Raw genomic sequence first — 12450 nt, forward strand, 5'->3', positions numbered from 1 at the left:
TCTCTCACACACACACACACACACACATACATACACACACACACGCACACACACACATTTATAGCCAGTCTCTCTACTCCTTGTCTTTCTGACTCAAAAAGAAATACAGTAATGCAGATTTAAATGAAGTTGTCATATTTGTGAAACACACACACACACACGTAGCAGGGCTTTTAGCATCCTGTTTAAACCCCCCTTCTAGACATCTGCCCTCTTTTCTACGCTCGTTCTCTTTCACTCGCCGATTAATCTGTGTTCTGTTGGTCAGCATTTTGCAAGCAGACAGACGGCTTGAAAGTAATCCTGCTGCCTACACATACACACACACACACACACACACACACACAAACCTTGAAGAAGGTGAAATTGCATGAGGACCTAAAATACATAACTTACATACGTCTCAAACTTTCAGCAGTCAGAGATCTTGTTAGAGCCTGAAATTAAATTTTTACCTCCCAAATACCTCCATAGAAGGGGGTTTTATTTTAAAACCAAAAATCACAGATACCCTACTTTGTGAGCCACTAATAAACAATGTCACTTTATTGCCATAGTAACCAAACTCCATGGTGTCAAACATGATGGAAGAATAAAACTAAGCAGTGGTTAATTTGGGACACACCCACTGATCTGACGCACCCAAATTCACCTGAAGGAACTTAATGAGCAGATGAAGTAAAAATGTGCAGTTCTTATGTTTTTTTTGTGCATTTGGTGTCACCTTGTGGTCGTAGTAGAAACTGCACACTGAGGCGATTTATTAGTCTAAGAGTTGAGTTTTATTTCACTGATGTGCTGTAAGTCTTTAATAAAAATATATGAATATAATCATAAAAAAAATCTTTCGGGACAGATGTTTAATTTCGTTTAGGACTTAAAAAAACTGCAACATGGTGAGTGTTCCTAGAAATTATTGTGGGCGTGGTTTAAAGAGGCACGCCTACTCCCTCTCTGCTATCGCCAGCAGGTGAGTCTCAATCTCCTCCTCGCTTAGAGTTCTGAGAGAGAGAGAGAGAGAGAGAGAGAGAGAGAGAGAGAGAGAGAGAGAGAGAGAGAGAAGAAGTCTAGTTAAGTCTACTTAAATCTAGTTGCAAAATCTACACAGACAGACAGAAAGAAAGAAAAAAGGTTAGAGCAACAAAAGACAGGAGGACAGAAAGAAATAAGTGAAGTAAAAGTAAAAAGGGGGGAGAAAGGGAAAGAAAGATGGAAAGAGAAGGGCAGATATATATACAATGGGACAAAATGATTCATGAAAAGACAGAGGGATAGAAAGATAAAGGTGCTCATGGTAGAAAAGTGAGAGGAATTACAGTAGTTGATTGACAGCTGTTCTTACACAGTGTTTTAGCTTCATACCTGAATTTGGGCTTGTCTTTACTAACCACGCCCACCTCCAGCTCAGTGGCCTTAAAGTCCATCGATAAGACAGATGAGAGGCAGGAGATTGCCAGCTAGAGGTGGGTAGAAGAACACAACACTTAAAGACATATAGAAGGCACTCTGGTTTTAAGTCAAAGGTTCGAGTAGACTTCACTGTAGAGCATCATTTAATTAGCAAATCAGCAGGCTAGTGAACTGATTTGTATGCAAGTTTTTGTGTTCAGGTGAAATACAACACATTCACCATTTATGCAGTTGAAGTCCTATGTCATGTCAAGTGTTGCTAGGCAACTTATAGGTCAGCAAGTGTGTGATTGGTTGTTAGACATCATTCGTGTGTAAGCAGATTGTAATAGCGCCACCTGCAGTATTGGGGCCAATTTAACTGCAGAGTGTAAGCAAGCTTGTAATCAGCTACGAAGCTATGAATCTATCAGATATTAATAAAATGGTATTAAAACATTGAAAAGTTTATGTTAGGAATGTAATAATGAATGTGTAATAATAAAGCACATTTTATTTAGCTAATATATCAATATTATTCTATTATATAATATTATAATATCTAATATATTTCTACCTCCACTGTCCTGTTGAAAGTAAGCTCTGGTTTTTTTTTCATTTTTTTCTCCAAATAGCTGTTGGCCTCGGTCTGTTTGGCTCCAACAGCCGTGGCGTGAAAACCACTGAAATACCCAGCCGGGTCGCACTTATACAGGACGGGACCTTGCTGAGGATCCACAGCTATCAGCATCATACCTGATGTAAGTCAAGACATGTTTTTTGATTTAACAATGAAATAAAAATTAATTCATTATTTATAAAGGATAATAATAATAATCATATAATGTAGTCTCATATGTAGTTGGTGTTTGTAGATGGTTGTATCAATAGGAAATAGCATGGACAGGAAGTGAACTCACAGCAGCCCAGAGGCCTCATCTCAGCATTTTGTGTGTAAACTTGCGAGATATCAGCGATGCGCCGACACAACATGTCTGCCGTGATGTCGTACCCAAACTTATACTTCCACTCACCAGCCTCCACACGGGCACGGTGCACCTGAGAGCGGCTGTCAGCTACAGAACACAACACAACAGAGGTCAGTATGTGTGTGGGTATGTATGTGTATGTGTGTGTAAGATGAGAAGCTGAGAGCATCACCATAATGTCCAGTCATCACACACCCAATGCGCGGCGTGAGGCGGAACATGTTTGTAATCGTAGAAGCATCCAGAAGCTTGTCCTACACATGAGCAGATAGAATAACCCATCAAACACACACACACAAACACACACACGGCATAATAAAATGCTTCTGTTGCAGAGTGTAACTCAAGAACATTCTACTTTCTCTATATCTTAAAATACACCTTATCTTTCTGACTCCACATGTTGATGGATGAAATTTGCTCAATAGCTCTTTTCTATCATCAAACCATCTTGATGGAAATGTATCCCTGAATGCTTGCTACCAAGTGTTTGTATTTGTCTGAATTGATGGGTTTCTTTTGGATTTCTTTCTTAAAATATCAAACAACTAAGTTATCCATATATAAAACTGCAGTAACTCCTAATACATAAATATACACAAAATCTGGAGCTCTCAAAGGATACGATCGTCTTTATGAACCAATTTCATGTAAAGGAAAACCACATTTTCTTAGTTAATGTTCCTACAAACGGTTTCTGAAAAAAATGACTCAAAGACGAGCAGGTGAATTATTGAGTAGTAAGATACTTCTGGGTTTAGTTGTAAAGAGACGTACCGGAATTTTCTTTTGTGTGACCACGACAGCGCATTCTTGTCCTCGGATGCCCACGGAGGTCAGTCCGCTCTGACTGATGGCCTTAAAGGCATATTCTGAAGAAAGAAAAACTCACAAAGCTAATTAAAGATGTTAATATACTTTTTAAACAAACAAAAACATAGAAAAAGATCAAATGCCATCTATAATGCAATTGTTTTTTAATTTTTCTAATTTCCATCATTCACTAAAATGTTTAAATGACTTAATTAGCTATCTAAGGCCTTTGTTAAGCTAATATTGTAGCTGTTAGCAAAACTAATGATGACTGACTGCCTCTCAGGATAAAAGTAATTGTACTACATTAAACATTTTACAAAAAAGTATACAATGATGCCACAAGGAAAAGCACATTTTTCCTAAAACTTTAATTCACCATTCTAAGCTACATGAGCCATTATTTCATATAAATAGTGAACTTTCAGTGAGTGAGGAATCAAACCAAACAATTCAGTTGAAAGGCTTATGCTAATGCTAGCTTAAACATTTTGTTAAACTACAACTAACTAGACTAATTTAGCTAACCAAACAAAGTCACAACTGAATGACTGTGATGTTAATACTTGGGACATTTTTATTGCTCACTGTTCATAAAAACTACCTGACTTGCTAAATGTTGCTCATGTTAAAAGTTTAAGCTAACGTTGTTAGCCATTGTTAGCCTCGGTGCTAACCTGACGATGACATGACAGTCCAAAATTGGACTAGATCTGGATGGATCTTTGGCACATTCAGTGCAGTATAAAGGGTGTAGGAGACATTAGTTCATATATTACTTAATACAAATGAAATGGTTATGTAGTGCACTTATGAATAGAGTTTTCTTTTGCACTATAGACATATAACAAGGTGTTTGTTATAAGGTGTCACCTGCCTAATAATCAGTGTCACACCTGATCCACCTAATAAACAGGTCAGACGTTTCATTATAATACACTTTAAAAGCTTTACACATCTAACATCTGATGTTAGCCAGAATTTTTTTATTAAAAATGATCCAAAATCACGTTCTCCATATCAAAACTCCATCACTATCTTACCGACTTGATACAAGCGTCCGTCTGGAGAGAAGATGGTAATATGGCGGTCAAAACCAGCGTTTGAACCCCGAGACATCACGGATAAACGCAAAAAAAACACAGATTATTCAACACAAATCAGAGTTTAAACATTGAGAGAAGAGATCCCTGAACCCTCGTCTGCTCAATGCGGCTTTCCTGTTGTTTATTTTACTTTCACTTTCTTTTTCTCCTACTTCCGCCTTACACAGTAGGTCAAAATAGTAGCCATGTTCCTAACTAACCCAGGACACGTGCATACTATTAGTAGGTTAGTATGTAGTGTTAAAGCTTTATCATGTAAAATAAAAAGGAATTCAAGTTATTAAGGTAGCATTTACATCTGATGCCTAGTGTCTTCATGCTTAATCATCGACGTGAATAAATAAATTTGTCTAATCTTTATTTCATATGACATGGAAATGACAACATATGTGACGTCATTCTTAATCTTAATCTTCTCGGATTAATTTTTAATCCTAATTCTTAATCTTACTACGATTCTTTTAAGTTAAACCACACTTTTACATATATTAATAAAAAAAATGGTTAGTGTAACTGTATAGTACAGAGGAGTTTTATTAATTTTATAATAACCGCATGCTGTTTTGAACATTATTCCATATTACTGATTAATGATTCTTGTACCTTGTGTTTTTTTGTTGTTGTTTTTTCTATTTCTCTATTTTAAGTCTATTTCTCTTTTTGAGTGTTTCATATTAGAATATTAATGTTATAGATGTCATTAGCTAGAAATTCATTAGCTATTAATGTCATTAGCTAGAAATGAAAAAAAATATTAAATGAGCAACAGGGATTTTTTTTTTATTTTATTTTATAACTAGGTCACTATGCAATTTTTTATTGTTTACTGGTAGAATTAGAAATATTTTACATAAATACTTAAATTGACTAAACTGGCTTTTCTCTCATGTCAAAATGCAATAGATTTAATTAGCATAAATAAATGTTAAGCTATTATCACGTTCTCATACTTATTTTAGAAAATGTAAAAAAAAAAAAAAAAAAAAAAAAAAAAGACAATAAATCAATAAAATGCCCTATAAAAAAGATCATTTGTTTTATCTGCATTTTTTTAAATAATTATTATTATTTTAATATTTTTGATGTGCCACACTGAAACATCTGTGGTGTCATTAATAGTCAATATAAATAACTGATTGTTATTCTTTTTTGCGATGTAAACTCAATGCATGTTGCAATATATTTAAATATTTATTAGAGCTAACTTTTGACTCCTCCTATCCTGACCTGAGCATCTTGGTATCCACTCCTCTGCTTTCTCTGGGAGTTTTTGTGCAGGTCGGACCGGACATGGCGAGCAGGAGAGTGGGCTTCTGTCTGAGCGTAAAGAAACGGCGGAGGATGAACCTGAGCGCATTCGCTCACCTGTGCGCGTGAGAACCGGAAACCTTTTTTTGCACTTAAGTTAATTAATGAAAGTTTAATTTTAATGCATCACATGGAATATTTCTATACGGAATATTGTGCGACTTTACACTCATTGCTGTATAGAGACACACAGGGTGTAGGGTGTTATTTATAGTGATGATGAACCCTGATAGGTTACAGAAGCTTTTTCAATCAAGATTAAATTTTAAGTCCTTAAAATTCACAATGTTATTTGTATGACTAGTCTAGTGCACGACTTATGGCGTGACGTCATTAGTTCATACTGCTTTTATGTACATACAGGAAGTTTAAAGTAGTATATGTAGCATATATACTCAAATGTATGTACTGATAGTGGCTAGTAGTGAGATCTCTAACACTCACTATTGACCATATATTGCACTTACTGTATTTCATACCCTGTGCATTGCATTTATGGTCAGTACGGAGCTGAAGCCCGAATTAGCATTTTTATTAGACATCTAGCACACTAAATATTGTTTGTATACAATAAATTACTCTATTATATATTATAAAGAATGGATATTAGCAGATTTGTTTCTATTAAAGTCGTGCTGTGGTTTCTAATTACAATATATAATGTAATATTTTACATAGTATGCTATATATAAAACATACATTATTTAAAGTTGTAGATGTCTAATTAATAATAATAATAATAATAATAATAATAATAATAATAATAATAATAATAAGGACTCAGCTCCAGACTCCCAGTAAATATACTGCAGTCTGACACCACAGTAAAAAATCTGGGATTTTTTTTTTTAATCGGAACTATGTGCTCTATGTATGTAAAAGGGAGGGGCATAATCTCTCTCCCCTGCCAATCACAGTGACACTAGCAGGTTATGAGCATCTGTGAGCTCATTTATGTGGAACCCATGGAACACATGGAGGTCAGATAGTATTTTTCTTAATGTTCAGATGACATTCTAACAGATTTAACAGCAGACATTGTTGACAGTATTTTTCTTAATGTTCAGATGACATTCTAACAGATTTAACAGCAGACATTGTTGACAGCAGACATACATATACCCTTTTCAATAGACTGAAAAGGGTATATGTAATATATAGATTAAGTAGAACAGTCATTAGAAGATATTTTGATATTAATTTGGTCATTTGGTCTCTCTTTAGAGGCAGAGGTATTGAGGTGGTTGAGGTAAGTCTGTGTTAATGGCTCGTTATTTTTAGCAATTGTATTTGGTACTTAGACAATTATATAAAAGTGTTTATTGCTGCAATTATAAATTAGCTGTCAATCAATCTTTGACTAATAAAACAATCACCCAGAAAGTCAATCATCGATTAGTCAATTAGTGAAAATGTAACTCAAACAGGAAGTCAATAAATTAGTCAAATAATATATCAAAATAAGTCAATAAACAATGAGGCAATCAGTAAGAGACTAATCAAGTTAAAGAAAATGACATGATGAGTAGATCAGTGGGTCAATTAGAGAGTCAATCAAACAATTAGTCAATCATTTAGTGAATTATTAAACAAATTAGTCATATAATGAATCAATCAATAAGTCAAATAATGCATCAAATATTGAAACAACCAATTAGTTAAGCAATACGTCAATCAATAAGTCATTCAAAGAGGTAATCAATGTCAGCATTTGGCCAGTTAATCAAACAATAAGTCAATCACTGTGTCAACTATTAGTGAATCAGTGAGTCCAATAATGAGTCAACTGGTGAGTCAATCAAGCAATTATTTATTTAATTATTTAATCAAAGAGTAAATCAGTGACTAAATCAATGAGTGGTAAACTAGATTCAACCAATGCATCAGTATTTGAGGTGAATGATGAGTCAATCAATGTGTCAACCCAACGGAGGGTCAAACAATTAGTAAATCAGTGAGTTAATCAGGATCAAGTCTATGAATAAAAACAGAGAGAGACAGAAGGTCACAGAGTCAGTACGGCTCCCTGAGACACCAGCACCTCTTTATTCATTGGTCAACAAGCTTAAAAAACATATCACTGTACACACACACACACACACACACACACACACTCTCTCTCTCTCTCTCTCTCTCTCTCTCTCTCTCTCTCTCTCTTGCTCTCTCTCTCTCTCTCTCCCTCTCTCTCTTTGTCTCTTGCAGGTGGCTTTGCTTTCATTCCTGTGTTCACTGTCACAGACACCTGCACAACATCTCAACTCAAGACCACCACCAACACCCACCCCACACACATTCACCAGAAACCATGTATGCCAATATAAGATAATAAAGTTGAAAATGTTTACCTGTACACCTGTAAAAAAACTCTAAAGATTGGTACTGTCCATTTTCTCTTCTGAGAGGCACATACTTATTTTTCCACTCAGATAGACCTGAGTCAGCCAATAGAGTCTCAGGGCCCGTTCGACATCATCGTACACAAGCTCTCTGATGTGATTGTAGAGGCGGAGCATGACAGCCAATCACAACAGTTTCTAGACAAGTTCCAGGTAACGCAGACAAACACAACGTTATATTGGGGAAAATAATTAGATTCTAATAAGCATCTCTTTCTGGAAAGAGAGATTAGAAAGTGAACTCATTGAGCTTAATCAGATAATGCATTAGGTCATCTAATCGGCAATGCATTCAAATCATCCAATCAGATAACCCGGCTGGTGACTAAAGTGATTCTCAAATAGGTCACAAATCAAACTATCCAATCATGCAATTCAGTCATTAAATATTTAATTCAGTGAGATTGTCCAATCAGACCCTCTGACATGTCACCAGTCAAACTGTTAAATAGGCCATCCACTAGATCACCAATTAGGATAATCCAACTGGACAGGTCAAAACGATCACCAAATGATGATCTAATATCATCCATCTAACATATTGAGGTAGATCACCAAACCAGTGACTAATTAGATCCTTTAGTAGATCACAGGTCAGATACAAATTACATCATTCAATTAGATCATCAGATCAGATCATCCAGTAAAACATCATATCAGTTACTCCAATCAGTGATCCAGTTAAACTATCGAAGTGATCCATTCACACCATCACATCAGATGATTAGATCAGATTCTCCAACAGGTTAAATTCAGGCTATACATTTTGATTGATCATCCAATTGTATCATCCAGTAAGGCATCTCATTAGTTTATTTAATAAGTAAACTACTTAAATTGTCCAATCTGTTCATGATCAACCTATAAAAGATCACCCAAGAGTCATTAAATCATCCACTTTCTAAATAGATCCTCTATCAGATTGTGATCCTTTATCAGGTCATTGTTGCTGTGTGTGTGTGTGTGTGTGTGTGTGTGTGTGTGTGTGTGCATTTTTATTTTATTTCAGTCTTACGTGTCTAAACACCCTCACATTGTCCTGCTGGATCCGCTGCCAGCTATGAAACAGTTACTGGACCGCTTTGCTTCATACCGCATTATCAGCAAACTTCAGAACACACTGAGAGGTCCAACAATTAAACACACACACACCAAACAGTTTAGACATATTCGTGAAGCCTAAATTATACATACTGGAAAATAAAGCATAGTTTTTCATGAATCCTTATTTCATACTAGTTAGCTGGTTAGCTAGTAAGGTATTACACAACGTATCTTTCTTTCTTTTCCACCCTTTTATACAGGAAAGAGTATCAGCTGCCCACCGTATCTAGAAATTAACACCACCGACATGTCAGCCATCCATGAAGCAGTGGACAGGAAGCAGCTCACTTACCCTTTAAGTCAGTCAAAACACTAACATTAATGTTGTATGTATGTGTGTATATAGTTTATAGGCTAGTTTGCTTTCTTGGTAAACTTTTACTTTAAAAGAAACACAGACAAGTTTAATTTTTGACACAAACTAGACAGCTTGCTAACAGGAAGTGCTAGCATTTAAGAACACACACTGCTCATATATTTTGTAGAGATAGCTAGTTTTCTAGGAAAGGTTTTAACTTAAACCCACTTGTACCTATAAACAAACATGCTATTTATTAAATATTTCAAGCTACCACTAATAGCCAACTATCTAACAAGGTAAGGCTAGCAAGTAAATAAAGGTAGCTTCCTGTAGCAATCAATAAACAATAAAGTTTCTAGTTAACACTCACCACGTAGCTACCATGCTAACCCTAATAAGTAAAAGGATGTATTCTCTATATGCCTGATAGAGATTGCTACCTTTCTGCATCAGATTTACCTTTAAAAATTTTCCTAAGTAAAATTACCTAGAAAGCTTGCTACTAAGATCATTCTAGAAAAGAAAAAATATGTATGTTGTTTATATACCATATATAGCTAGGATACGTTCTGGATAAAAATTACTTTAAACCCTCAAATAATAAAAAAATGAAAACCTCCTAGATATCAGGAATGTTTTTAGACACTAGAAACAAAACACTAGAACAAGCTGATGATAGCAAATAAGAGAGACTTTTAAATTTAAATGTTAAATATAATTTTTTTTTTTCACTTTTATTCTTTGGTAAGAATTTTATTCATTCTTCCCTGAATGAACTACCATTCCCAGTTTGCTAACTTCAGGTTGTTTTGTTTTGTAGTCTGTAAAACCAGGGTGGCTCATGGATCCCGCTCACATGAGGTGCGTTAAATTAAGTTTTCATTCATTTTGTGAGCCTATAACCACAAACCCTGTTGGGTCCATTGGTTGTGTCCCAGATCACCTTATTCACCATGCTGACAATGTCACCTTCATATGCATAGTGCATTATAGGTATTATCTCCCCGTAGATGTCTATAATCTTCAATCAAGCCAGTCTTACAGACGCTCGTCCCCCCTGCGTCCTCCAGAGTTTTGTGAATCACGGTGCTGTACTGCACAAAGTGTTTGTTGTGGGCGAGCAACACTTCATCGTGGAGCGGCCATCGCTCAAGAACTTCCCTACTGGACCCTACGGTGTGTGCACACTACCATAAAACCGCAATTACGTTCTACTATTGTCGTTTGAAAGCATGGCCTGTCTAATGATTTCTTAGTTCTGATGCTTTTGTGAAGTTAGCTAGTTAAACACACAAAACAGCACACTAATCGACTGTTTGTGCTAGAGTTTGTATTTAACTTCATAGACTGGCTTTATTAGCTACGTACTCTTACTCGAATGTCTCTATACACCACGGTTATACGTTTTTCTCCAATTCTGTGCATAAATGGTACCTAATCATGGGTACCAAATGACACTAAAGTCGTGGGCAGGGAACTGAAGAATCGATGCACCACAAAGGACCGTAGGACTGGAAGGAAGAAATCATTCCTGCAAATTAGCATACTTAATTAGCATAGAATTGAGAAAGTCCCAGTTCAAATGGTGGATAGATCTTAAAAAAATATATTGTCTGATTTACTAGCTAGTTTTTGTCTAACAGATTTTATTTGGTAAGGTCATTAGCAAGCTACTTTTTGGTACGTAGGATATGATAGCTAGAAGCAAACAAATTGAATTAGCAGGCTAGTTGGCTAAAGAAATTGAAGATATTACTCAGTGTTTGACAGAAGGCATCCATTTTTATCTTGATGTGTATTTGTGCTTAGACAGGAAAACCATTTTCTTTAACAGTCATGAGGTGTCCAAACCCGAGTCCTGCTCTCATCTAACTACAGTAAGCAAGCATTTCTTTATGTCTAATTAGTAGAAATGATGTTAGCACACTTATTAATAAACAAATTACTTTTCATTAGTAGCATTTAATTACATGCCTTAATAACTTATATGTATAGAAATGAGTTTATTTTATAAAACGGTGAGCAATATTTTCCTAGGTGGATGAGACGATGCCTCGAGTCCCTGCCCCGAGTGATGATGCGATGGTCGCCATGGTGAAGGAGCTGAGGGAGGAGCTTGGAATGGCTTTGTTTGGAGTGGACATCATTATGAATATAGACACGCACACACTCACCATCATCGACATTAACATATTCCCTGGTGAGGCCAAGCACCAAAATCACAAGTTGCAAATTTAAAGCACAAACCTAACTCCATGCTGAAGCTACTCTTTTTTTAAACATATTAAACTATTGTAATTGTCCTTTTTTTTCTTCTTGCAGGCTACGAGGGCGTTCCTCAGTTCTTCAACTCTCTCCTCAGTCACATTGAATACCTGCTGGACACGTCACATGATACCAAACATCGAAATACCACTAATCCATGATCGTTTAGCTAGTGGTAATATAATGCTACCTGGAAGTGCAAGTATGTTGTACTTGCTGTAATGAATATGTTTCAATGGAATAGTTTTACTCCACAAACTTAACCCAGGCTACAGCTACGGTTTCATACAAAACAGGCAGAATAAAGTATGTTTACGTGTACCATATAGGGCATGCGTGAATAAATTTCTAACAAATTTGGGGAGGAATCCACCTGTCATGAAAAAAACAACATTAATATCCACATGTCTATGACGACAAACAGATCTATAAGATTCTGTGATGATTCCCTTCAGTGTCCTCTCTCTGATCGCCATGTTTAATTCTACACAAGATCTACAGATTGATGTCTGTATTTAATCAGGACATTTCCCCTCCCTGCCAGCAGAGGTCGCACTCACTAGAATAACAGCACAACGTCTTCCATTTTCTTCTAAGTCACTTTCTGGATTTAAAACATGTAAATGTTGAATCGTTGAAGTTTTTCACTTGACGTTAAAGCTGATCTTAAACCACTGTTTGTGCTTGTTGTCATGGTTACACTGATATAATTAAAGAATGGTGGCGTAATGCTGCCAGAGCTGCTGTTATCAAAAAATAATTCTCACTTTCTGAACAAT

General features: G+C 35.9%; 2 protein-coding genes across 2 annotated transcripts; one reads left to right on the forward strand and one right to left on the reverse strand.

The window, feature by feature from the left end:
- Positions 1–759: 759 nt before the first annotated feature.
- On the reverse strand, positions 760–4449 carry psma6l (proteasome 20S subunit alpha 6, like). The gene is made up of 7 exons (XM_060888487.1): positions 4235–4449; positions 3156–3250; positions 2551–2632; positions 2310–2465; positions 1967–2145; positions 1363–1457; positions 760–1001 (listed from the first exon to the last, which is right to left on the reverse strand). The coding sequence occupies exons 1-7, from the start codon at positions 4308–4310 to the stop codon at positions 944–946; spliced, it is 741 nt and encodes a 246-aa protein (XP_060744470.1). The 5' UTR covers positions 4311–4449; the 3' UTR covers positions 760–943.
- LOC132858242 (inositol-tetrakisphosphate 1-kinase-like) lies at positions 2473–12219 on the forward strand. The gene is made up of 11 exons (XM_060888486.1): positions 2473–2488; positions 5576–5670; positions 6830–6854; positions 8032–8154; positions 9011–9128; positions 9306–9404; positions 10227–10267; positions 10417–10582; positions 11216–11283; positions 11444–11606; positions 11729–12219. The coding sequence occupies exons 2-11, from the start codon at positions 5588–5590 to the stop codon at positions 11830–11832; spliced, it is 990 nt and encodes a 329-aa protein (XP_060744469.1). The 5' UTR covers positions 2473–2488; positions 5576–5587; the 3' UTR covers positions 11833–12219.
- The last annotated feature ends 231 nt before the right edge of the window (positions 12220–12450 follow it).

The sequence above is a fragment of the Tachysurus vachellii genome, chromosome 15 (assembly GCF_030014155.1).
Source record: "Tachysurus vachellii isolate PV-2020 chromosome 15, HZAU_Pvac_v1, whole genome shotgun sequence".
Taxonomy (NCBI): Eukaryota; Metazoa; Chordata; class Actinopteri; order Siluriformes; family Bagridae; genus Tachysurus; species Tachysurus vachellii.